Here is a 27,814-nt window from a genome sequence, read left to right as displayed (position 1 = left end):
ATCCAAATGAATTGATAATGCCTGTGGTAGATATATTATTGCAGTGACAATCCAGAGTCAAGCCTCTTGCATGCTAGACCTATACGTGCATGTAGAAAGGCTTATTTGCAATAGTCCCTGCTGGTTGATGGTTTTCAGCTACTGCCTGCTGTCTCTCAGAACATACTGACTTGAACAGAGCAGTTACCAGGTTCTTAGGTAGAGTCCGGTGTTCAGTGGGACTTCTCAGATGTTTCTGTCTAGACATAAATACTTTTCAGTCCTTTGATCTGTTTCTCTCTCCTCAAGTTTTATCCTACTTTGTGGAGGGGGCAGGAAGAGTTTAAGTTCTGAGGAACCTGAATTGTTTCCCAGTCTCACTCAGCTTGATTACAGTAACACTGGGGTCAGTTTGGCCCTGTTTTCTCTTTTTGTTATCTCGTTTTGATAGGCAGCCTACAGCAGTGGAAAGCAGTCCTGAAAATGGGTGTAAACTAGGGATATTTTGCTGATAGAGGAAGTATTGAACTTACACCCAGATTAAGACTCTGCGTGCATGGGGAGCTGTACTGTTCTCACTTGGTGAAGTTAGGCTTGCGTTACTGCCTGAGCAAAACCTGTTAGAGTGGTGGCACGTTCCTTATCTTTGGTCAAGCCCTCTTAAATATCTGCCTTTTCCCTTTGCAGCCACTGGACCCTATTGTGCACGCAGTGAAAGCTGGCCTGATTTGAGCAGCCATTTTCTCTGCAGCCTTGGTCTCCTGTGGCTGCCAGCTGTGCCGCTGGACACCTGGAGCCAAGGGTCCGTGTGGCAGCCAAGCACCCAGGAGCTCTGGGGACAATATGCTATTAGGGAATTCGCGGGCTTGTTTTCTTCTTGGTACCTTCCTCAACAGAAAGTGCTGCATCTTGGCTAATAGAGGTTTTCCTAATGAGCAGCTCCATCGGTTGTATTTTTAATATCCTGTTAGGAAGTGCTTGCATCCAAACTTGCTGTGTTGCTATCTCTGTCAGTAATGCCTGCTGATTGTTTGGAGAAATGTTTAGTTGCCACTTGTGTTTTTTACATGGGTACCGCCACTTAGGATCTGTGAGTTTATGAGCAAGGTAGTGCAGGTGCATGAAGAGCATGGGTTCAGGGAGTGCAGGCACCTGGTCATTTGGGAAGGGAAGGACCTTGGCATTGTACCCAGCAACGGAAGGACCCTCCATCAATTGTCCTTGTTGCAGTGCAGGCCTAAATCTGTATCAAGAGCTATGCCGGGTATATTTGCTGTGAGCACTCAGTAAGAAAACTGTAATTTTGTTTTCATTGGAAAATATTTGCCTATCTTTGGGTTCTATCCTGCTATTTGTGATGTCTGTGTCAAATAGCAATTCTGAGGACTTGGGTTTACATAGATGGCAACAAGCAATTGGCTGACCTTTGTATTTTCACCTCAAGTATGTTTTCTTTTTAAAATGATGCTACTTAGGCCAGATTTCTATTAGAATAGTTTAATGCCTTCCCAAGGAGCTCTAATAGGTAGCTCCCCCTCCTCCTATTTCCTTCTGACAACTTTCAAAATGGGGACAGAGCTAATAATGGTGTTTTGCACCTACATAAGTCCTTTTATCTGATTAATTCAGGTGTGCATTATAAACGTTGAAAAGGTCTTGTAGCCTTACCATGAGCTAAATACAATGAATACTTCTCTACCCATTCCACAGCAGAGACAATGTGACACGAGCCAGGTGCACACTGCTTTCCCAAGATAAAACATGGATTTATGTTGTACAAGGGAGCCTTGTGGGGTGTCAGAATTAATTTCACTCCAATAATATTCTAATATGTAGCAAATACATGCCCCACTTATATGTTGATGCAGGACTCAGATACAATGATGTACAGTGCTGGATCGAGATAGCAGCTTCTTATTTTTACCTGTACAAAAAATAATGGTAATTGTTTGAACCCTGCCCTCAATAGGCTGTCTCTCCAGCAAGTGCTGCTTTTGTCTGCTTGGTAGGTAACGGCTGTGAGTTGCAACACCAGGTCTGCTAAGGTCACGTTTAGTTTGGCAAAGACTCATGATGTGCAAAAGAAGTTTGTAGGGCCTCTGTGCAGAACTGAGGGTGCCAAAAGCCACAGATCAGTCAGCTTTGGGATCATGTTGCTTTGCTGGATTTTATTTATTTATTTGTTTGTTTGTTTGTTTATTTATTTATTTATTTAAAGCTCAACCATAGCATTTTGTGTTCCTGTAAATCACTGAGACCCACCAAACAAGACACAGCACAACATATTCTGAGCTGTGGTCCCCCCCGAAGAGAAACGGGACTGAGGATGCTGAAGCTGTAAGCAAATTTGAACCAAGCGCCCTGAAGACATGGGTGCTGATGACAGGTGAAATGCCAGGAGGTATTTCTCCTCATTGTGCCAGCGGCCAGTAGCGGTGCCTCCCATGAGCTGTTTCTCCTGCCTCCCTGGCTCACTCCTCCATGGAAACCAGCCATCCGGTGCTTGCTGCCCCTCGCCACTGGGCCCCTGGGAACTTTGCCCAGTTCACAGCTGCCACAGGGAGCTGCTGTTTTTCTCTCTCCTACTATAATAGCATCCTTATGAGGCTTCCCCCCAGCCTGTCTCTCCTCTGCAGTAGAAGGTTACAGGTTTCTGCGTGTGGCTTATGTTGTGATATTTGGGTTAATTTAGTATGCTCCTGGGAGAACATTTTAACTCTAGAAAGAAAAAATAAAAGGAAGAAGAAAAAAAAAAGGGTCAGGGAAATCCTAGTCTGTGGCAGGAGTGGCTTTGTATGGGAAAATTGCTCTTGCTGAACTGGCTGTGCAGCCGTGTGGGGCAGTGACAGTGCAGGCATCTGCCTTCTGCTGGGCAGAGTTGGGAGTGCTCAGAAAACACTGGGAAATTTCTGTTTTTCAGTGGAAAGCCAGTAATAAGAGGAATCCATTTAGAGAAGATGCCAGAGATGGCTGACTGCCCTCAGCAGCCCTTGGACTTGATCCGTTCTTGATGCAAGTGAAGGGTATGGGGGTTTCCAAAAGAGTCTGGTGCTTAAATATCGGGTGTATCGTACTTTACAGAAAATACCTGCTCTGTATTGGTGCCAGCTCCATCCAGGATTACACTCTTTATCCTAAAAATTGGGTAGAATTTATTCTGGACATTTTTACAGTAATTTCCAAGTTAGGCCATCATCACCTTTCCCTCCCCGAACCTTTATTACCCTCCTTTGGTGTTACAGCCCATGTACTACCAGCCCCCTCCCACCTGCTGCCCATCAGCTCTACCCAGTGGTTTCCCCTTGGCTCTGCCACATTGACTCTGTGAGCACATAATTCCAAGAAACACAGGTTGCTTCATTCCCACCAATATTTCCCTTACAGGAATTTCCTCCCCCTTTTTGCCTGACTTCCAGTACGACGAAATAGGAGAAGATTTTTGCAGAAACTTTTGCTTTTGTTGCCTCACGTGGTCGTGCTGCACTCTAATTACACGATACAGCAGAAGATTGAAAAGGAGGAATAGCAGCATCATATCTTCAGCCCCAGTTCTAGACTCCTTGTTACCAACATGTGAAACGGGTGCCTGGATACACTGTCTGTGCCCTTGGACCATGTTCACCCTAGGATGACGTCTCCCATTTGGCTTCTTTCTGGACCTGAGCAAGTTTACCAAAGCAAATGCTTTTTGTAATAGCATGTGAGGCAGTAGGGGAATTTCAGAATGAGTCTGGTACTTTGTTTTTGTTGACTGCTGGAATCTGGAGTGCACAGAATTTGACTCTAACCTTTCAAAGGAAAACAAATAGCTTGCATTTAATTCTAAATATATCTCCTGCCCCCAAACCACAAAGTAAATAGTCATGAAGTTGTAGGGAAGGAGGAGTCTGCTGGCTTATTAGAAATTTAGATTAATGACAATATGGAAAGAAGTGCAGTGATAGCATTCAAGTTATTAGAGAACAGGTCTTTCATCACCAGAAGATTGTAAGCCTTTCTCCATCCATAACTCACTAGTTGGTTATGGGAAATAACACTATTTTAAGACATTATTCACCCTCCTAGGCAGGATCGATGTGTTTCTGTAGATGTGTCTGTTTCTGTGTATGTCATTGGTAGTTTCAAATTGATAGTGGGAAGTAAACTTGAAGCCAAATACTGCAGTCTTGTCTTAATCCTTCTGTTAGAGAATTTCATTTGGCTCTAATTTAATATGAGTAAAAGGAGCGGGGGTGGGGGTGGGGGAACCCTCAAAACTGGGAACGTGGTATTGACATAGTATTCAGTGGAGAAAAAAAAACATTATTTTTCAGGTGCTTCCTATACACGTAGTGAAGGGGATGGGGCAGTGGGACCAGCCTACACAGGTCTGATGGTCACAGATGTGTCTTTAGTTAACGTTTCATATAGCTGTAGATGATTTGCCCTGTGCTTGTGGATATGTATCCTGTTCCTGAAGTAAAGGATCAAAAATATAGGTCTCTGAAGCCATAAACCATTCCGCTGCAGTTTTTAGAATAAGGTAGGGCACATACATGCTTTTTATTCTTCCAAGAATCATTTTGTTAAATTCCTTATATGCTTGGTTATGTACCACAACTCAGGGGGAAAAATAGTATACATTGTTCTTATTTATATGACCAGCACGGTAATGACATAACTACCTGAGGCAAAGATCTGATTGGACTAGACTGCACAAATTCAGAATTTTCAAAAGGTATTCTGCAGTAATTTCAGAACATTTTAAAATGGCAATGAAAACATTTTTTCCTTTTTCTTTTTCTTGGACACAGGCATTTTGTGTATGTTTGGCAGTTCCAAACAGATCTTGATTTGTAATAGTCCTGACAGCACTTATTATGATCTGTCATGTCAGTAATTTGTGAGCTCTGGATTTACAGAATAATTTTTATAGCTAGCATCTAACAAGTCACGATGGATTTAATCTTTTCATTGCTTCGTGTACTTTTGTGAATCATTCAGTTAATTCATGCAACTATTTTTATTCTTGTGGCACTGACTGGACTCTGATATCAATACAACTATCACTTGAAATGGTTATTAATATGAGATGTGCTATAAAAAAAATGATGTTCTGTAGACATGTTTTTCAGCTCACTGCTTTCTTCAGTGACATGAATGTGAAAACAAGGATTTACATAAAAATTATTACAGCTTATTTGTTGTAAATTATGATGCATAATAACACGTAGGTTCATTCAGAGGAATAGCACATCTGCACAACTGCCCTTCTGTGTGGTTCCTAGATGTTCAACCATATCATTTACCATAACTGGAAGGATGTGCAAATAACCAGATTGAATGAAATAGTACAACACCAGTGTATTGAACAGCTGGCTTCCGCATTCATCGGGAAAATGTGAGTGCATCATCTAGTTCTCTGATTTGGAGAACTGAATCCAAAACCACATTTTCAGCCTATCTGGTCATTTTTGTTAGGTAAAAAACACAGAAGTTTTGCTTTTTTACTAAAATGGAATATCAGGAAAAAAACCCAGAAACAGTAGCTTTGAAATGGTGAACGCCATTTAACTAAAGTCCAGAAAAACAAAAGCTGAAGCTTCCAACTTCTACTTATCATTTTCTTTTCCCTTTTCATGTGAGTACCAGATAAAATGTGAGGTGGTACTCTGAAATTCCTTATTTGGGTGCTTAGTGTCTGAGTGGTGGGCCAAATTTTGGACTTGCTGGAGAAGCACATAAGTATTGGCAAAGCTGGGCAAAATTATAGAGCTTTTGCGTATGCAGAGTTTAATCAAGATGAACATTTTTCATAGGCAAATCTTTTCTGTGAATAATGTACATGGGAAAAATGGAAGTATTTTGTTTCTCAGATTGCTGAACAGAAATTTAACAGTTTTGGGGTACTGTAAGATGTTTAAAACAGCTAATTCCTAAACAATTTATTGCATAGCAGCTTTCAGTATTTCCGCTTCTGTTTCTTACTAGGGAAAAAGTAAGCATCAAAACAATTACCCAGGATGAAAAGTGTGTTTCCTGAGCAGGTGATGTTCTTACTTTATCAGACTAAACCAGCTGCCATTGAGAATAACATGTGGGTGTGAAACTCCCTGAACCCACTTTTAGTATCCATTTTTGCCTACAACTTTCTTTGTGTCCAACCTGAGCAATACCTTAGTGACAACCTACAGCCCTGGGCAGCTAACCAACCCCTGCAAGGCATTCCCTATGTCTGATCTCAGGGCCCATGCATCTCTTTTATTAATATCCCTATCAGAATTAAAGAAATAAGTAGGTGGTAGAGCTGTAGAATTTGCTAATCAAAAGAAGTGGAGTTCACTTGCAGATGCAGTAGATGGATTTTCAACGTCTGTTTGGTTTGGGAGAAGGTTAGCAAAGACGAGAGGCACGAAGGGGAGAGGTGGAGAAGCTGTCCCCATATTACCTGGTGCTTTGTGCTAGGTGCCGTGTTTGTAGTTCATCTGGATGGCTTGGGATCTCCATTTCTCTTGGTATTAAAAAGACACAAACGTGGTGCGCTGACTCCCCTTCCATATAGAGATGGAGTGGGAGAGTCCCTGGAGTTGACTGGAGACAAGGAAAGGGACGATGCAAGCAGAGACAGTGGCAGGCTTGGACCATGTGCAACTCCACGTGGCTGTTCATACCTCAGACGGGACAGACCTCAGCACAGTAATTTGCACTGGTAAAATAGCCTGGAGATCTTTTAAGAAATGCAGCTGGTCACACCTTTATTTTGTTTTTACCTCAGCTAAAGGAGAGAGGAAGATGTGAAGCTGTAATGCAAAGGATTGTTCTTCCATTTTTATCCATTTGTCAGATCTACTGAGCAATATTTCCAGCCCCTTCTGTTCTCCATTTTTTGAAAATGCATCCCCCACTTTTCCTGTTTTTTCTGCCCATTCAAAGAGTCTTTTTAATGCATCATTAATACCCAGAACTTGAGTTCGTTAATATTTACACTTCCCTGTGGGAAAAACTACCTCTTAGGCTCTTATCCTTGCTTTCCTTCTGTAGAACCAGCTGTTTGCCAATATATTACAGTTAATTTTCATTTAGTGTATGCCATTTAATGTAATTGTGTATTTTAAGGGAAGCAGGCAGCACCCAAATGTATGTTCCTAATCATGGGTAACTCTTGTATTATTTTCCTTTAGAATTCACAAGCGTGCTATTTGATGATAATTATTACATTGGTGTATGACTAAGGATACAAATATCTCCTCATTTTTCCCCCTCCCCTCACTTAACATTTTGTTTGAGAAGATTAGTACATTTTGTCTGTGAAAAACCCTGGATTAAATGCCACCCACAAATGACTTTTTGCATGTTTTATTTTGCCAAAGGAGGTTGTCAGACATTGGGGAAAATAATGTAATACTGGCTGACCTAAGACTTCAATTAACTAACAAGGAAGTTTACATAAACTGTCATATTAACTTTGCACATCATTTTACTGGGGCAGAAATGCTTTGTCACACAGCACTTATTTCTTTCTTTGCTTACCTCAAGGCACAAAACACAAACAGGGAAGAAATTTATTCTTTATTTCTGATGCAAATGATATTCTGCAAATATTAAATGTTCAGAAAAGGTTTCCTGTCTATCAGTCATTCCTGTTTCGGCTCAGTACAACCCAAATAAGTGGTATTTGACTTGTACGTTTAGATTAGCATTGTTTTGAACAGAACCCTTGGATTTGAGAGTAGCATGTTTTTAGCCCTGCAAGAAGCCAGTTGACTGCTTTCACGTTGTCTTTTACCAAAATGGTTCAAGACAATATGGACAGTAACTAAAGTAAATAATTACGTGTATTTTGATGATGATTCTAAATCCACATGCATTTCAAGTTTGTAAAGGACTGCTGTTCCCTTTCTGTTACTATCAATTTTACCCTCAGCTTCCTCAGGCCAGTCCTTAAGGAAGGTTTCCCTTCCATAAGCTTCTTCGCGAGCCATAATTTTTATAAATATATCATTTCACCCATATTTTACCCTTTCTTTTCGTATTTCCTTTCAAGTTTTCTTCTAACAAAATTTCATTTCTTCTTTTCCCTCAGTCTTCATTTTCTATTGAAATACAACATCTGTTGGAGCCAGAGCCTCTTTGTTTTCCTTCAAACTTCTCCACCCCTTAATTTATTTTGTTGCAAGCCATCAACCAGATGCCTTCCTCCACATGCTGGTACTTCCTGCTGGAACCTCTGTTCCTGCTCTGGTCACTTTTCATATTTATAACATCCTTCCTACTAGCTGCCTTCCTTTTTCCTTTGTCTACTCCAGTCTATTAACATTCATTGGCAAAATCATCTTCTTGCCCATCCCTTTAGCCATATTACCCATCTATGGAATTTTTTGGTAGCCTTTTGTCTTTTTCTGATCCAATTCAAGCTGCTTTTTGCTCCCAGCCAAAGCCTTTGCCACTGTTCTGGTCGTAATTGAGCAAATAAATAGTAATGTTAAGAAAGAACTGGAGACCTCCATGGTATCCAGTGGTTCTCCATCAGGATCTATGTATCCAAGGGAAGAATAATCAGTGCACAAACAGAATTCTGGGAGCTTCTTTGGGAAGTGCCAAGTCAAGCTGTGGCCAGAGGCTCTTCCTGCAGGGGTGGAGTAGCCCAGGGACGTAATATAACAGAGTTATATTTCCACTGAACGCAATTTACAAAACGCTCGCATCCAATAGCAGGATGAGCCAGGAATCTTTTGCAGGGAAGTGAACTTTTTTACATCACCTCCTTCAGATGCAGTCACTCCTCAGTCCCCTTCCTTGCTTTTTCTCAGCCTCCCTTTCACACCTTGTTTCATGGTGTTCACCAGTCTTGTGCTCTTGGCCCTGGGGCTGTTATTCCTCCCTTCTTACAAGAATGTAATGAATCCTCTATTCCCTCTCTCACAGTCTTGGTTAACAACAGTCTCAGCCTATCAGTTCCCAGGAACTGTGTGATTTCAGTCTGGTTTCCCACACCTGTGATGCATTAGTCAAGGGAATATAAACAGCTGAAAAAATCAAGAACTCTGAAAGGTAAAGCAATTGGGGGCTTCACTTTGTCTTCAGCCTTTTCTTTCTTCACCACTCGACCTTCTGGATCTCAGGATCCAGTGTGAGGTTAGGGTCCTTCAGGTTCTCTTCCCTCTTTTCCTCACCAGAGGGCAGGCGATTTATTTGGGTCCCAAGGCTCTGAACAAGGTTTCACATTGAAGAGATCTATTACTACAGCATTTTCAGACACCTGCTACAGACCTTTTAAACATCTTGTGTGGAACTGCTGTCACATTTCCTACCGCTCAGCTCCATCGTCACATCTGCTAGGTGTGCTCACTTGTTCATCCAAGGTATTCCTGCAAAATTATTCCTGCTGAACTGGATAATGATATTGATACTGATACCACATGGAAACAAACTGTTCAGCTTGGTCAAAACCATTGCATTGTTTCAAGTCTCTCATCTGCAGGCTGAAAGATATCTTGGTTCATACTAGAAAAATATAATCACAAGCAGAAGAATTTTAAAACAAGGAAAGCCAAAACCCCAGCAACAAACTTTTCACAGTGGATTTTAAATTCTGCAGAAAATGAAGAGATAAAATGTATCAGAGCTTATACCTGCTAAATCCTCTGACAGCCGCTTTCTCATCCTGCTGCCTGAAAATAAATCAACTTAATTATTTCTGTGGCTATGTACATCCAGACGGCTTAGAGTTGCCTCTTTATCACTGGCTACAGTAACTGTCCCTGTGTTCTGCAATAGTTAAGAAGACTGAAAACTGGGTGGGGGTTTTTTTGTAATTCCAGAGTACACAGAATGTAATACAAGAAATGGCCTGGAGTTTTGAAGTCTTTTGTCAATGGTTAGATTATGCCAGCACTGAGTTTAAATTTGCTTGTGTAGGATGGCATGTTTGGATTAATATTCTAAAGTAATGTGGGGTGGAATCTTGGTAGAGGCTGTGACTGAGAGGCTAGAGTAGTGAATTCACAAACTGCAATATGTGGAGATAGGGAGGGAAAAAACAGCATTAGATTATCTTCCAAGGACCTTCAATTCTCTCAGGATGACTCTTCTGAGTACTCTGAAAATATAACCATTGATCTAGTTAAGACAATTTATCCTTTGGAACAGTCTAAAAATTGTCTTGAATTACCTGGTGTGCACGTTAAACATGTAAAGTTTTCATTAATGGGGTTGACAGGTTGCTTGTAAACTGAAGTAATTTCCCTTCCCTTCAGAATTAGATTTTCTTTATGGCCTCCTTTGTCAGTGAGCACTGTTTCTTAAGAATGATTTGGCCATTTCATTCTACAACCTTATTTTGGCCTGCTCTGGGGATTTAGCTGAAGGAAGTCCCTTTGTGACTGAAATGATCAAGCTGGATCTCAGTCACCAAATTATGTTTTCTCCTTCATTTTTCACCCTGTATAAACCAAGTTGCTTCCTTTTGGGAGCATTTAGATAGGAAGGAAACCAGGTATGAATTCTTGACAATCAATTTGCAGAGATGTGTTTCCTCCAGTTTTCTGTTTGTTGGCTTGTTGATTTCTGAGTGGTCTTGTGGAAAAGCTAGTGAATGAAGCCTTGAAACTTCTCATATCCAGATGCTTCAAGTCTGGTTGTGAGGGGAGCTCTGGGTATAGTCCAGGGACTGCTCTTTCATCATATACTGCAAGGTAGGGGAATCATGCCTTGCAGCACTTGCTAATTTTGAGCCAAGTTAGGAAAGCACTGAACCAAGCAGATCATTGTAACGTGGGCTCAGGATTTATACCTAAGTCTTGTCTGTGCAGAAGAAAGGTGGACTGTCAAGGTTAATGGCAATCAGTCAGCTGACACACACAACCCTCCAGGTTAGTCACCAAGCAGCAATCAGTGTTACATGTCCCAAGATACTAGGGGTACAACTTCAGTGGTGTCTGTGATCGTCTCTGGATGTGTTCTTGCTGTTGTGAGAGGGTCATTAGGGCTGAAAGCATATGCTTATTAAAGAGAAACACTGCTACGCTGAAGAAATGATGAGAAGGCTTCATCTCCTGTCTGGTGCTCCATGGGCGGGATGTTGTGAATGTCCAGCCCTTCAGGCTGTTTTGGGGGAGGTTTCTGAGAAGGCTGATGCTCTAGGTTGTAGAAGGTCTGTCTAGTGAGCAGAAGGCTCAGACTTAAATTTCCAGAAGCTTGCAGGCAATAGTAGGTGTCTGAGATGGCAGCCTGTCTTCTCCAGTCAGTGCCAAGGACAAACTTTGCATTGGTATGGGATAAGTAGAATAGAGAGGTTTGTCCTTTCCGTAGCTGCGAACAAGCCACTGAAACGCGGTCAGTAGGAAGGTTGCTGTAGAGTTTGGCCCTGATAAACTCCTCTTTCTGACACTGACAGCTTCTCTCTTTTTATTTTGTCTGCTTGTTGTAGAGCTCAAGTGTTCGGACCTCTGCTTCGTCCTGAAAGGAAGAGATTTTATTTGCATAGGCAAAAGTTGTCATGGCAAGAATAAAAGAGGGGGGGTAAATGTTGGAAAGGAAAAGTAGTCAGAATGTGATATGACAGAGGTGAGGTCAAATAAGCTAAACGTAAAGCTAGACTAAAACAGCTTAACAAAAATTCCATAATTTAATGTTATGGTTATACTGACAATAGAAATATAAGACACATTAGATGGATACAAAATACAGGGAACAAGTTCCTATGTGATTTAAAAAAAAAACTATTCTTTTTTTCCCTACTGTCTCTCTCTTCATGTCTTCAGTGAATTTACCTTAGTTGTAATGTAGAACTCGGGATTCTCTTACCATTCACGAGGTCGCCAGATAAAAATGACATGATCTAAAGCAAATGTGCCCTCTAAAACACTCATTTCTCAGTAAGACTAGCAAAGCATAATGTAATTAAAGCGACTGTCCACGGTGTTTACGTATCATCACACCAAGTAAAGAATACCTTTAATTTCATTGTAAGGTCAGACACATGGGGAGGAAGGGTTGATGCTGTCTCTCAGACAGCAGTAATCAACGGCTGGCAACTCAGCTTTGGAAATAGAACAGATTAGAAATTCTTGGCAGTGATTCCCAAATGCTCAGGAGACTCAATGCAATCAGCAGCTTTGACATTTTGGCCAGCTAGTTAAATAGTGTTGGCTATAAACATTACAAGGCAAGTGATCACCCCCTTACGTGCTGGGCCTGGGGCATACGCTTCCTGCCTTCTGGCTCGGGAGCAAGGGGAGCCTCTAAACCAAGGAGCTCTTCGATGGTACCCTGTGAATAACTTTCCAAATCATAGCAAAGAAGAGGAATTTGCATTGTTTGCATGTTAACCACAAGAGTGAGTACCAGACAAGGGAGACAAGGGTTTATACAGGATTTTGCAACTAATGACTTAAATACATAATTGACAGCATCCTCAGTCTATTGAACTTGAACCTCCTTTGCATTGTTTAGCCAAGAATGAGCACTGCTTCATATGGATGGTTCAGAGATGAGACTGAAAAGAAGATCCGCATACATGCAACTCCATAAAATACAATATTTATTTATGTTTGTCCACTTATTTTATGGGAAAAACTACCTATAGAGGCAGTTTCCCCAGTGTTGAGCGCCTGAATTCAGGAAACTAAATCTATACGTGAGCAACAAAAAAGGAGATCTGTACAGATATTTGAATGAATGCACAAAACTGGAACTCTATGCATGTATAAGCGATTGCAGGACTATATTTGCTTGCAAATCTGGTTTAGTGCTGAAAGTCAAGGTGATGTGCTAGTGATAGTTAATATAGCAGTGTAGTATGGTTAGTTTAGCAGTTATACTATGCCTGTCTGTTTGAAATTGCAGTAATTTGTTGCTTTCTAGTGGTCAGGGAATTTGTTCCCATGAGCGGCAGTGGGACTTGCGTGTTTGAATTATGCTACCTGGTTTTGCATGCTTCTTTTGCATGATACTACGTAAATCATGACTGCAGGCTGGCTGTAAAACCCCATGTAGCAAAGCAGTCTGGCACAACTTATCAGCAGGCCTGAGAAAGCAGAATTGAAGACAGTGGCTGAATGTCACATTCTCTATGAGGGTGCAAAGTTAAGCGCAGTTCACTGGGAGCCCGGATGGTGGTATCAGGAGGTACCAATAGCTGAATAAGTTTTCAATGGGCAATATTAGTTTCCAGTCTCTTCCCTCTTCTTAATTCCTGGTAGTTAATGATAACCAGTCCTAATTAATAGCATATAAATATATAAAATATAAATTAAAATTAATTAGCAGCAACAAGTAGTCATTGTCAATAAGGCAGAAAGAGGAAGACAGAAGACATTTTTAAACATCCAGCTAGTCACTGGGATTGTCTGCTTCATTTTTTTCCTATTATACCTTTGAGGACATTTCCTTCATTACATTTCCTAGCCTTTTTAGGTATTAAACCAAGACCCAGTGAAATCAGTAGAAGTATGCCACTCACCTTGTTGGGCACGGTCCATTTGCATTCAGGTTTTATGGTTGCCTGGCCTTCTGGTTTGTCATTTCCAAGGTGTGTCAGCACGTTTCTTACTTGGACTGGTGTGGCCTAGTGAGCGCACTCTGAATGCAGTCTAAGCAATTGGATGGCAGTCAGGAGTTCATCTTCCAGATGGAGAAGTAGCTGATTCCCACTGGCAGACCAGCTAAGTAACTCTTCAGAGGTATTTAGCTGCACATGGCCACCCTCTAAAACCAAATACTTGTGTATATGAAATGAAGAACATGCAGGTGTAGAGTACAGCATTCAATGTTACTTTTTTACCCTTAAACTAAATTTTAGAAGACTTCCTCCCATACATAGCAACATACTTTTAGGAGTGGATGGAGCAGAGCTCAGCTTTGCTGGACCAGGTTTGCAAGATTTACCGAGAGCAGGATCTTAACTGCAAGGATGCATTCAAAGCAAGGCCCCAGCCGCGTGAGTGTAGGTAGGCTGCCTCATCCAGGGGGTCAAAATGTGGCAAAGGCATTTTCTGCCCACCTGAGCCAACACTTTTGGGAGAAGCATCTTGCTCCTCTTGAAGTAGATCTCTGGGATGGATATGGTCCCTGTAGTAAGGAAGGAGATTATCTTCAGTTCTTTAATTGCTCAGTTTCACCTGCTGGACACAGCTAAAATGAGTGCTTAGATCACATCTGAGAAAGAAGTTACATCTCAGGAAGCAAAAATAGAAAACAGTGCAGGCAATGAGTTAGAAGACTGAGGCAACACATGTGAAGCAATGAAATATTCATGTGAAAAGATAAATTTTCAGAATGATTAGGGAATCTCTGAGGGGCTGAGTTTCTGTTTTAAGATACATGGTGAAGATGAAAGAATAAAGGAAAATTAACAGTGCAGAAAAAGCTTTTGCCCTCTGTTTGTGTTGCTGTTAATTTCTGTCACACCCGCTTTGATACCAGGGGAGTGTTACCATTTCCTACTGGTTTTTAGCTGTTGGATTTGGGTGGGATGGGCCTTTCTAAGTCTGGTAAATTGTTTTTTTCAGCCAACTTATGCACAGCATCAGATAAATATTTCAAAGTGTGTGATTTGCACCAGCACCAAGGAAATGAGTCTAGGATTGCAGAGAGACAGCCAGTAATCTGTGATACGTGTTTATTTGAACTAGAGCCAAGCAATTCCCCTTAGTTAACTGTGTCTCAGCAGTTTTCTTCTGATAAAATAATTAATATGCAGATAGATGGCTGTTGCCCAGCCATTCTTCATTCTCAATTTTTGGTTTGCATTGTTTATGGCATTGCTTCAAAAGCAATCCTGTAATATCCTTGACAAATTGATCTATCTCTCTCCCTTCTGACTAATGGTCTCTTTCAGCAAGTTCTCTTTCCTTCACTGTATATGGCCATAATGTGCCTGCAGTGTAAGGCTCTCACAGAACCACAGAGTGACTGAGGTTGGAAAGGACCTCTGGAGGTGATCTGGTCCAAACTCACTGCTCAAGCAGTGCCACCTAGAGCCAGTTGCCCAGGCCCATGTGCAGATGGATGTTGAGTGTCTCCAGGGATGGAGACTCCACAACCTTCCTGGGCAACCTATGCCAGTGCAGTGATTTGTCATCCTCACAGTGAAAAAGTGTTTCCTCATGTTCAGAGGGAACCTCCTGTGTTTCAGTGTGTGCCCATTGCTTCTGGGCATAAGGAGTAAGGGAAGCAACAAGGCACAGTTAGCAGCTTTGTGCTACTGCCTTCTGGTCAGGAGAGCAGCTCTAAGGCCCAGCAGGAGAGCTGTAAGACCTAAAAATCTCTTTGCAGTCTTTCTTGTGGGCAGTGAGACTGGCCCCTGCGGCTTGTGCTCTTCACCTGGGTTGAGATGGCAGAAGTCAGGATGTGCACCTGCACTCTCAGTCAGCTCCTTAAGACTTCCTAGCTTTTTTCTGCTGTTACAAGTCTGGTGTTGTATGTGTGCCTGTTCCCGACATGACAGGAGCATCATCTCAGCTCAGAATGCAGAAGAGCAACACTACTGTTGCTGTGGGCACACAAACCACAGACAGAGCAGGACTTAAAATCCTGTAACCAGGGTAGATAGATGGATAGACAGATGATAGACTACCAACCACAGATAGATAGAACGAACCAATAAATTACACCTTTCCCACCACACCCCTCCAAAAAAAATATTTCTTATTACAGAGCAGATGAGCTTTTGCTGTGATGTAAGCTGTGATGCCCTGTCAGAAGTTGGCTTATTTTCTGGTTATGCTACTGAAAAATTGTCTTGAGAACACATAGTACTAATCATCTTCTATACCTAGAAACCTTACTGTGATGCAGAATAAGATGTGAAACAAAAACGCAGAAAGTGTTAACACAGGTTTTCTTTTCCTTTCCTTGTCAACTACAGGTAATGCAGGTAGTGAAAGAACAGATAATGAGAGCACTCACTACCAAGCCTAGCTCTCTGGATCAGTTCAAGAGCAAACTTCAGAATCTCAGTTACACAGAAATACTGAAAATACGCCAGTCTGAAAGAATGAACCAGGAAGATTTCCAGTCTCGTCCGATTCTGTAAGTACTGTCTTCTCTCCCCACTCATTTTTGCATGGAAGGATTAACAAATATTAATGACATTTGTGAGCTCTTCTGGGGGAACCCAAGGAGGAAAGCTGTCCAGGGACCTGTGCTGAAAAGCAGTGGTGCAGTATCTGCTTGAAGTGCATTATGTTTTCTTCTGCTGGAAATCGTAACTTTTTCTTTGAGTTAATTTAAAACAGATTCAGCAAATCCCCACAGGGTCTCACATGGCTTATTTGTATGAAACAATGCTTTGACATTTCCTAGCTTTGCATGATTGTGAGCATGGTTTTGGTGCTGGTGGTGGCTGTAAAAACAAAAAAGAAAAAAAGAACACCACCACACACACAAAGAAAAAACCAAACAAAAAAAACCAACCCAACCCACCACAACTTTGTCTTCTGTCCAAGCGCCTTTAAAAGTTCCCAATGTCACTTTTCTGAGTGAGACAGGGAGAAGCCCAAAGGAAGAGGAGCCAATACACACTGGCTCCACAAGAGTGGTGCTGTGTATGACTGTGTTTATGGCATTATCTCTGGTGTTAATGACAAGCACTTATTTATTTGCAAATGATAACATTCTGGCAGGTAGCCAGTGGGATTGGGATTCTCATTTCCTTCTTCCTTCTTGTTTACTGCATTTCCTTCTTGTTTACTGAACCTTCTGAGATGAGCAGAGAAATGGTGAGGACTCCAGAAGCATCAGCTGAAATGTCATTAAATCCTGACTGTATTCAAGTGGAATGGCTTGTGATTTTCCAAATCTCCTTTTCAAGGCAAAGGTCTAGAGAAGGGTTTGGACCAGAACATTGCAGGATTTAGAAGCGGGGTGTAAATTTTGATTTGTTTCTAAAGGATACAGCTATCTAAGTACAAGCTCTGGGGACACATTCCTCCAGAGGCAGCGGGGCAACAGCGGAAGCATAAGCTAAGTGGAATTGCACACTTAAATTTTAATGATACCAATGTGGATCAAAGGGGGAATGCTTCTTTTATGTTTTCAGTGTATTAGAAGATTGGACCTAATGCCCAATTAGGGCTGATGTCACTCATAGTAATGCATCAATTAAAAAGCTACAAATGGTTCCAGTCAGTTTTGCATCATTACACTGCTCAGAAATCCCCTGCCAATCCCCTGCAACATTTAATGGTTCAAAGCTGCTCAGTACTGCTAAGCTTGTCACCAAAGCTTCTCTTTTTCCCTGCTTTCGCTATGAGTCAACTTTTTAAGTATGATACAAGTCAACTATTTATATTCTCTTGCACCATCACGTAGCCTCGTGACACTTGCCAGTGCCCTCTGCAAGCTCTTTATTTCCAGTATCACTCCGACTAGTTGCTGCCACAGTGTGGAGTCTCCTTCCCAGTCGTGCAATGAGTGAAAGAGCCAACACAAACAGTTAAAAGTAACTGAAGTGTTACTAGAGACTCATTTCAGATTCTGGACAAAGGCTAAGCCTGAAGGCTATAAAGGCTAAGTAAATCGATAAGGTGTTTAAGCAGTCACAACTGCATTTGCAGAGATTTAACTCTATGCATTTGCATTTTGATTGCATCCATGATCACTTATTCTTGACTGTGAAAAGAAATGGTTCTTTCATTTTCCCCTTTGATTTGATTCCGTGTACTGAAATCTCTCAAACTGCATAGATGGCACAACTGATAAGTACAGAATCATGACCTCATTGTAGGGAAAGAGACTGTGAGTGAAGAGAGCAATTGTGGCAGTGCTGTATATTTTAAAGCCTTGCAGATATGCTAAAAGAGATTGCGCACAATGGTGAATGTAAAGTCAGCAGACCTTGTTTAAATCTGCGTGAGAATATGGCAATCAAATGATGGTTTTTCCTGCCTTGAACATGATAGAAGTCTTTCTTCTGCTGTTCATTGTATGAAGCACTGAAGTTTTAAGTTTTCAAGCTGCTGGATGAGAGAAGCTTCAGTTAAGTTGGATTTGAATGTAAGCTGGGAAGTGTTGTCTTAGATCCTCATAACTACAACAACTTTGTTTTGCAAGGATTAATTGTTTCGTTTACATGTGCATTGTTGTATCGTGTAAGATGAAATTTTTTCAATTTCTACTTTTGATTAGGGAAAATAAAAAGTCCTTCAGAACAGAATTGATTCAGGATTCTGGGATCAATGTTGATCATCCAAACTGCCATTCCACAATGAAATGATACAGTATCACTGGTTCATTTTGAATGGCTGTGGAAGAAGGTGTCTGGAAATCCTGTGGACCTGTAGAGGACCAGGGATCTCCCTGACACATTAAATGGCAACACAGATGGGTTAATACTGGATCAAGATCTGACGTCCAAGTGGAGGCTTGCTGGTTAAAGGAGAGTTAGTGTCAGCTAGGGGACGATTGCTAAGTAACATCTCTGTGAAAATCAGCAACATACAGGGAAATAGAGTGAGGGATGTGGATGCTTCTCAGCTTTTTATCTTACAGTTTTCTCTGCAATGTTAGAAAGAGTCACTAATGCCCCTTCTGAATACGTGAAGTGGTTAGGAGAGGGCATAGCTACAAGCCAGAAAGATAAAAGGACAAAACACATGAAAGCAGTTCTGGGATTACTCTTCTGTTGTGTTGTAATGATTTAAATGTCTGTAATATTCTCTATCCTGGAAGGAAAACAGCTAACAAGAAAGAGTCTTAACTGTAAGTCAGAAAGGTAAAAGCTGGGGACAGATATAGCTGGTGCTGAAGAAGAACTAGTATCATTTGAATAATTTAAAATAATTTCTAAGGATTTTCAGATTTGTCGACAATTCAGGTCTGTTATTTTGAAAGCAAGTAACTGATGTCAGTATTGCCTATAGTGCTGAGACCAGTGAGATCAGAAAATTAGCAACTGTACATATTACTGTGTGGTTTCCTCCTCCCTTCTGTCTTACCAGCCCACTAACTTCTGACATTCTAACGTGACAGGAACACAGTAGGAAATGAATAACAATTTTTAAAGCTGCTGTCTCCTCAGACTTTCGAGTTTGTTCTCTCTCTCTTCACAAGACACAAACTGTTAAGCTGATGTCACCTGAAGGAGAAAAAAGAAAATTTTCACAGAACATCCTTGCATTTATGATCTTCCTTTAGCTCATTGTTCCTGTTTGATTTTAAAATTAGGCAGGAGGACCTATTTCTTGTGCAGAGATTTTTTTTTCCTCTAACCCTCCAGTCTTTAGACACTGACCCTGAGAAATTGAACACCCTTGCCTTCAGATGCCTTTCTGAAGGAAATACAAAGATTCAAAGAAGCACATCTTTTGTTTAACTGTGTGCCGTGGTTTGATTGTTCTGCCCCATTTCTATCACCTTAAAGTGGTGGAACAGAAACCTTGACAGTGAGGAGCACTGAGTGGCAGGATCACCTTGCAGAAATGTATCTGGAGTTATAGTATCTGAAAAACAGCTGAAAACCATACAAGCCAGAGTACTCATGTGTTGGAATGAGCTACTGAGGACACTAAGTGCAGGTGACCATAGCGATGGATGGATGGATGGATGGATGGATGGATGGATGGATGGATGGATGGATGGATGGATGGATGGATGTCATGGTTCAGCCCCACTCAGCAACTAAGCACTACACAGCTGCTCACTCATTCCCCCCATGCTTGTGGGATGGGGGAGACAATTGGAAGAGCAAAAGCAAGAAAACTTGTGGGTTGAGATAAGAACAGTTTAATAATTAAAATAAAATAGTAATAGTAATAATGGTAATGATAATAATTATGATTATAATAATAATGATAATATAATAAAAAGGAAAATAACGAGAGAGAAATGAAGCCTGGAAAAAAGAGAAAAAATCCCACAAGTGATGCAACTACTCACCCACCACCTGCTGACCAATGCTGCCAGTCCCTGAGCCACAATTGCTGCTTCCCCCGGCCATCTCCCCCCAGTTAATACACTGGGCATGATGTCATATGATAAGGAATATCCCTTTGGTCAGTTTGGATCAGCTGCCTTGGCTGTGCCCCCTCCTCTCCCAGCTTCTTGTGCCCCTGGCAGAGCATGGGACACTAGAAAAGTCTTTGACTTAGAATAAGCACTACTTAGCAACAACTAAAACATCAGTGTTTCATCAACATTATTTTCATACTAAGTCCAAAACACAGCACTGTGTCAGCTACAGTAAAGAAAAATTAACTCTATCCCAGTTAAAACCATGACATGGGGTGTCACTAAAGTCTAAAGTCACTGAAGACTGTTTTTCTGTGGAGCAACGAGTTGTTTCCATGACCTCTGTGTGTTCAAGTATGGGGACTGTAAAACAGAAAAGAGTACTACTTTTGACCTTCACAGTTGTGAGAACAAGTATATGTACATGTGTAGAGGGACTCCAGCACATCAGCGAAGAGGCGGAAGGTGTCCCTTCTTTCCTACCTCCCTGCCTCCTATGGAAAGTCTGCCTTAGTTAGTGAAGTACTTCAGAGAGGATTGCTGTTTATTTTTCAATTGGTTAAAAAGCCTCCTCTTCTGGTTTGTAAAGGGCAGATGGGGCTTTAGAGGACAGAAGAGGGAATACTATGAGCAAACAGTGGGATGTTAATGTGCTGGGTGACCCGTTCATTTTTGTTTTCTAAGTAGTGTCTGACAACTATGATGTTATATCTTTAACGCCTATTTAATGATAGCCATCCAGTTGCTGAATTAAACTACCTAACATCAAACTGATGTTTATACCAATCTTGAATGTTTGAAATCAGTCCAGCTGGAGATTTAGTCTGCAGCCTGGACTGCTGAGTAATCCACACTGTGTTTTAACACTGTTTTTCTCAGCCCCTGCTCCCAGTTCTTAACTGAGGAATGGGGGAGCTCACCAGCTCAGTAAAGGCAAGACATTTATTCAAGCACAAAATTCTTTTAATCACAGTATTTGACCATTCAGCATATTCATATCTTAGTTCCCAATGAGAAAACAACAGTGCTTGAAAATTACCCTAAAGGACTAATAATACATTTCCAAAAGGTGGCCTGTTTCTATAGTTACAATGCTTCCGTGATTTTTGACCAGGTGGATTTTCACAGCTTGTAAATATGCAGCAGGTTATGCATCAAGAACTCCAACCATCTTGTTAATACCTGGGGGAAAGGTGGCATTTCTATTTCAAGGCCTGATCTTTAGCAGAGGTTTTCCAGTGGTTTCAGTGGGGGTCTGGCAGATCAAAGGTATAGGATCCAAATGAATGTGGAGATCAGCAGAGACTGGGCTCCCTAAGTTTTAAAGAAGAGAGAAATTTTTGTTTTCTCTATGGGATACCACAGCTTTGCTTCCTTTAGATGACGATTGCTGGAACATACTGCCAGACAGAATGACTTTTGGTATTACCTAATTTGCACAGCCGTGGAAAATTATGGTTCTGACACACTTCATATTTTATAAATCCTCTACACATTCAGTTATTTTTTTAATCTTACTAGGCTTGCTGTCGAGTTGATGTTTAAACCTGTCTTTTATGTGTTCTTAATGAATCTTAATGAATTCAGACATCTGTGAATCCATGTGATGGTGTATGAAATCAAACTTTAAATATTATGTGCATATGTTTTCTGCCTAGTTCTTGACATATTGAACTCTTATCAAAGTAGGACTTAAAAAAATTATTTTTTGAGGTATATATAACATTATTTCTAAATGCACTGTGGGTTTCTGCACTCCTGGGCAAGGGTAAAGTTTGATCGTTGAACAATCCCTAATCATGGGTTTGTCTTCCACAAAATTCTGATAATAATTAATTGAATGGTGTGTGTAGCTGTACGCTTCTACGGGAGAACTTATCTTGGGCCGCATACCTCCGGGACACAGGGCTCTACCCACCCTGGGGACAGTGATGCACAGACATCAATATGATGGATGCAAAAATGTCCGTCTATTTGGCTGCGTCACACGCTTATATAGCTCTTGCGCTTCCTGTTCCTGCCACTCCTATGGGGAGGAGTCTATCTTTTCGTCACATCCCGTAATCTTCCGGTCGCCGATCCCTGTCTATTCCCCTACAGGTGTGGAATTAAGAACAACGATATAGCACTGATCATTACTTTAGCTCATTGGCATTGCTCGCTGTTTTTTACTGTAGTTTCAAAATGTGTTTTAGACTTCTTGTGTTGTCCTAAATAATAGTGCTAGTAAAGTACACCAGCAGAGGATTGTGCAACAAAAGGTGACAGACCCTCAAATAAGCTTCACAGTGCTCTTACAATGAAAGAGCATTTTTTGCCACAGAAAAACCTTGTTGATGCATTTTAGTAAGCATTATTTTTAGATGAGTAAAATAAGAAACAAATAAGTGGCTTTCCTGAGTCATAAACTGATGTCATAACAGGGAAATGTCTGCACCAGAGATATCCTGATACCCATTCTTTGTTATAAGAAAAAGGCTTTTTTTTCCCGGAGCAGACCAGATTCTGACCTGGGCCTGTCTGTGACTGCCCCCTTCAAACTTCTTGCAGAAACATCTTGTGATACTCTGTCTCAGAGGAAAGAGGACGGTCTTTGATTGAATTTGACAAATGTCTACTTTCTTTCTTCTCAAGGGAACTAAAAGAGAAGATTCAGCCAGAGATCTTAGAACTGATCAAGCAGCAACGTCTCAATCGACTTGTGGAGGGCACCTGCTTTAGGAAACTCAACAGTCGGCGTCGGCAAGGTACAGTTCAGACTGCCTAGTCTGGCTATTTATTGTCACTTTTGTCTAAAAGTTGAGATGTTGAATGCTACTTTTACTGGCAAGATCCTTGGTTGTAGTGCTGTCTTGGCTGCTTTTACCAGGGGGCATCTGAAAGCAACTCCTAGTTACAGTTGTAGGATTTCCTCTGTTTCCCTGGAACTGGTTTTGGCTTCATCACACAGATCATCTGGAACAAGTCCAACATTTGACAGAAATCTCAGGCTGTAGTCTTGCATTCTGAACTGAGTATTTTCGTTTCTGCCTGGATATCCAGGCTTCTTGTTCATCTCAAAACAAAATCTCTGCCTCTGCAGGAATAGCACGTGAAACTTGGTATAACCAGAATTTGAATCTCTCAAACTTGGACCACCTTATATATGCAATGAGCTCATTCTGCACCCCTCCTTCTAGTTCTGTCCTTGTTTTTTGTCATATATTACCATATACATTAAATATACTTTTAAAAAGCACTTAGATCAGTAATCTGTGTACCTTCAGATGAATACTTGATTGACATGAGAAGATTATTTTCCCAATCCTGTGAGTCATTGCTCAGTGCTACATTTACAGCTCATTTTGCACGGTCAAACTCTCTATGGTTCTTTTCCCCTCAGAGAGGCGTGCTTCTTTCTCCAGACAAAATAAAGGGGACATAGTGTAAATTCAGCAAATCAATTAGAGGTTGTATCCAAATATTTCCTTTTAAAGACCCCATTTTGTGAGGATTCAGATTGCCGTTTGTTTTCCACTGTAAATACAATACAAATTAGAAAGTTGCAAAAGCTAAGAGTGAGAACTGACAAAGATTAATATTTGAGACCTTCATATCAATTGGGGAAAACTGCTTTCTTCACAGAGGGAAGTATCCCTGCAATGCCTCCTTCCTTGGAAACAAAGAGGCAATTTTCCGTAATGCAGGAAGGACCCTTAATGTAGGGAGGTTATTTCAGAAAATTTCAAAGCCTTTATGAAAGGGTTGAGTTGCAGAAAAATGTGATGCAGCTTTATATCCTTGTTGTCAAGCCTACAAACACCTATGAAGCCTGCTGCACAGAGCTTAGGGAAAGAGCATTAAAATTCCACTGCAATTTCCTGTACAGATTTCATAGGGAGGCATGATACATGTTTTCCCTTCAGCAGCATGTTCACAGAGTAAAAACACCTAAAGTAACGCGTAGTTTGGTTTGGTTATCAGTAGCGAGGGCTGTTTATTTTATTCCTCTTAGAGCGTTAAGCCGAATGACTGAAATTCTAGGGAAGGAGCAGGGTTTGTGGCAAACCTTCTTTTGGTAGATCTCCAAAAGGAAGGTAGACTGTTTATTTTATCTTAAACTGTTGTTAGTTCATGATTTATAGGATCAAAAGCCTTAGGGGATATAAATTGGTTCAACTTCTATGAGTGGAGTTGAAGTTAAAAAAAAATTAACAAAAAATCAACTTAATCTTCTGGTCCACAGTTGAGAAGGTTGCTATGTATCATGCCTTGGAGTGAATTGTATAAGCCACCAGATTAATTGCTTTGATGTCATATTTATACAGGGCTAAAAAAGTTCACAATTCTGTGGAAACAAAAAAAAAATACACTACCATGCCTCAAAGAACTTGATCTTCTCTGAAATATATTGGGTTTTGTCAGATACAAGCCCATATAGAAGGGCATGTTTCCACACGCCCTTAAGAATTGTGTGTGCTTTATGTTAGAATCCCTGTATTCCCTGAAACAGAAGTGTAAATTATCCCCAGGGAGGCAGGGAGAGAGAAGACACAGCCATTACAGAAGATGATGGTGCATGAGGCCACCAGGACTAAACTCAGTAAGATCTAACACTGTGCTGTCTAATGAAGAAGCAAAGTATGGTTTGCAAATACAAGAATGTTTGTCATATAAGCCATTCAACTGGGATCCTTTTTCAGGTATGTACAATACCTGGCACAGTCCAAATAGCAATTAGTGGCAGCTGGCACAAAGCAGAAGCAGCTCTCCTGAAATTAGCCTTTATCCTTCAGGGTATCCTGTACCCAAAGCAGAGAAAGCTGTACCAGCAGGGCCATCATGATGTCAAGAACTAGGTGAAGTAAAGTGAATGGAGAACCAGAGGTTTAGCTAGTGATACTAAACAACAGGACAGTCAAGCTTTCAGACAATTCCTCGGAATGTCTAGATAAATATAGTATAAGTTCCAAATTCCTGTGTGTGTCTTCTGTTAACCTTATCCCACCTCCCTATCTCCTCTGCCCTAACCCACCTCCATGTACGTGTGCTCTGTGCTACCTGGTGCTTCAGGAGCCCTGTCACCTGCATGCTGCTCCAGCTGAATTCACTTGCCATGGAGCATTACCAAGGCCCTCAAAGGACCACAGTCCATCCAGGTTGATAAGGATTTGAAACAGAAATGGGGAGTGCTGTGAGGCATCACAATTTGCCTGATTTGCCTGTTATGTGGCAACTTACTTGTAAGAGTAGTAAGATCAGGTAGGTGTTTTACTTCAGTATGTATACTGCTTCTTTTACCTTTCCTATGATTCTTTTTTTCCCTTGAGACAATTCTGGAACAAACGTCACAAATCTACAGATCGTACAAGAACCTGAACATTCCCTAGACAGGAGAAGCTGAAAGCATTAAATTGCCCATTTAAAAAATAATTAACAGGCATTACCACATGATAAAGACTCCAGAGCAAACTTCTGTTAAGATTGTTGCTTGAACATGTGGCAGGACACGCATGGTTAGTCACAGTAAGTTGAAAAAAAATTGATGTATTAAAAAAATGAGAAGGGAGTTTATGGCCTTTGAGAGAGGTGAAACACTTTCATATATACTTGGCATTGGAAAGCCTCCAGTCCAACAGGTGATTCATTGGAGGGGATGCTGAAGATTAAGCTGTGAGGTATCTGTAGTTAGACCTCTGCATTTTGTGTTTCAGCACAGGACTGTCATATCAGCGGGATCTCTCTGTAGCCAAAATTCAGAAATACCATTGCTGTCCCAGCAGGATCCTTAGCACTTTTAAGGAATGCGTGGCCTTTCCCTTGCAAGGTTTCATAGGAGAACTGCAGCACTAACTCCTGTTTTTGTTAAGCATTGTTAATCAGTTGGAAATGAAACAGCAAAATCTAGTCTGCCCTTCTGGTCATTGTTCAACAGCAGATCACGAAGCTCTGCAAATCCCTGCTTTGTTCCTTGACTGTGGACATGAGCTGACAGATAGACCTCTTCAGCTTTCTCCTTAGTTGATTCCTAAAAGAAAGGGGAGAAGACTAAAGTGAAAGCCTGCAAAGCACTTTACAACCCCAAAAGTTATTATTTCCTGTAGAGCTAAGCAGCAGATAAAGGCATTTTATTGAGGATAATAGACACTTCTGATGCTGTCATCCAGTACATTTGCAGTTTATGTTGCTGGGTGCACTCTTGGAAATAAATTCCCCTTTTAGCTTTATAAAGATTATAGAGAAAATGCGTGTTATTGAAGTGGTTTTGCAGCCAAAGATGAGGTTTCTTGAACAGTAATTTTTGGAAGGGAAGGAAAGCCTGGTAATACACACCATTAAATTAAAAACACAAGGCACCATGGAAGTAACCTGGAAAGAAAAAGCTTAAATTAAAACAAAAACACCAAGTGAAGACAGGATTTCCATCTCTTGCTAGGATAAGTAACTTACACTTCTGAACAAGAACACACACTTTGTCTTTTTTCTGCCAAGCCTCTTTGCTACTGTTACTCCATCCCACCCTCCATAGTCCCATAAAAAATAATATTCTGTGAGTGCGTGACTTGCTGAGAGGAACCGGCTAACCAAATATGCCTCCAGCATTGCCAGAGGTCAGTTATTCGCCAGTCATTTGCAGGGGTTGTTGGCTTTCATCTAAAGCAGTCAAGACTGGTTGGCATGAAAATATGTCACTACAGTTTTATTAGAGAAAGGCGACACAATGAAAGAAATAGGGTGAGTCTACACAAATATGGAGATTTTCACTGATATATTTAAAAGTGTGTTCCTGTTGCTAAATTCATGAGGAAGGTTTTCTTTGAACAAAAAACTTCTTTAGGAATCTGGGACATATCTTGGGATAAAATGTATACTCTCAAACTTTTGTCCATGCATATCTGAGCTATTTTCTCTCCAGATTCTTACCACAGAGCACTTCTGTACTAACCACAGCACTTCTTTACCTGGAATAGCATTGTTAAGGGCATCTGAGTCATTGGCTATTAATGCACTTGGAAACACACTGTGTGAATGGCCAAGCACTCTGTAGCCCATCAGCAAAATGTTCCGTGCCCTACTATTTGGTCACAGTTTTGAATATTACTCTTCCAGCCAAATTGTAGCTGATTTTATTATTTGGGTGTTTTTTTTTTTTAGCCTCATCTATAATCTGTAACAATGTGCTGCGATATATTTAACCCACTGGCTGCTCTAACAATTATCTGAAAGCCAGAACAATTTGTATGAAACCTTTTCAGGTTAAAAACCAGAATGATTAATTCTGTTTCTCAGAGAAGAATCTCTAGCACCTTTATTTGATTGCATCAGTGGTCAGTGAGCTAAAAGACATAAGGACTCACTGGGAAGTGTAAATGATGTAGTGTCCGAAAATTGCAATGAAATCACAAGCCCACGTCATCTCTAAAGACTCCGTGGTTAGCGACTGCCCTCCCTACAGCTGCTTGCTCTGAGGAGGAGTTTTACAGAGGTGGGTGTAATAACACTGCATACAGAATAAGAGCTCTAGCTCATAGAAGGGACTTAGGCTTTGGGGCAAATTCATAAGACTAAGCCTGAGACCCAAACAAACTCCACTCCTTCCTGAACGGACAGTTGCCGCACTCCAGCTGTGCTCATACACACTGATCTGCTAGCTGTGGAGGACAGGGTCTATTGGAAAATGCCCATCCCATCTTTAAAGCCTCTTGTGGCACTTCAACTCTGCAGGCTTCGGCTTAAATGCTCTAGAGGGTTTGGACAGTAGTTTTTCTCTGTTTTATAAATATCACTTTCTAATCGTGGTAGAAAAGTGTTTCTTTTTCTTTTGCCTTTTGTTTCTTTATCAGTTTACAGCTAAAAGCAAATGCTGGCCACTTCCCATGTGCTGTTCTGTAATTAGGGTTTCTTCACCCTTTTTGTCAGTGGAAGC

General features: G+C 41.0%; 1 protein-coding gene across 7 annotated transcripts in view; it reads left to right on the top strand.

The window, feature by feature from the left end:
• The window catches only part of ELMO1 (engulfment and cell motility 1), a 314,254-nt gene that overhangs the window by 268,259 nt on the left and 18,181 nt on the right, over positions 1-27,814 (top strand). For all 7 annotated transcript variants that reach the window (XM_064443946.1, XM_064443945.1, XM_064443950.1 and 4 more), the window contains 2 exons: positions 15,827-15,990; positions 22,543-22,655. In XM_064443946.1, coding sequence (XP_064300016.1) covers positions 15,827-15,990; positions 22,543-22,655 — 277 coding nt within the window. The remainder of the gene's footprint in view (positions 1-15,826; positions 15,991-22,542; positions 22,656-27,814) is intronic.

The sequence above is a fragment of the Phalacrocorax carbo genome, chromosome 2 (genome assembly GCF_963921805.1).
Source record: "Phalacrocorax carbo chromosome 2, bPhaCar2.1, whole genome shotgun sequence".
Lineage (NCBI taxonomy): Eukaryota > Metazoa > Chordata > Aves > Suliformes > Phalacrocoracidae > Phalacrocorax > Phalacrocorax carbo.
Note: the sequence above shows the minus strand (reverse complement) of the source record. Positions and strands in the feature narration are given on the sequence as shown.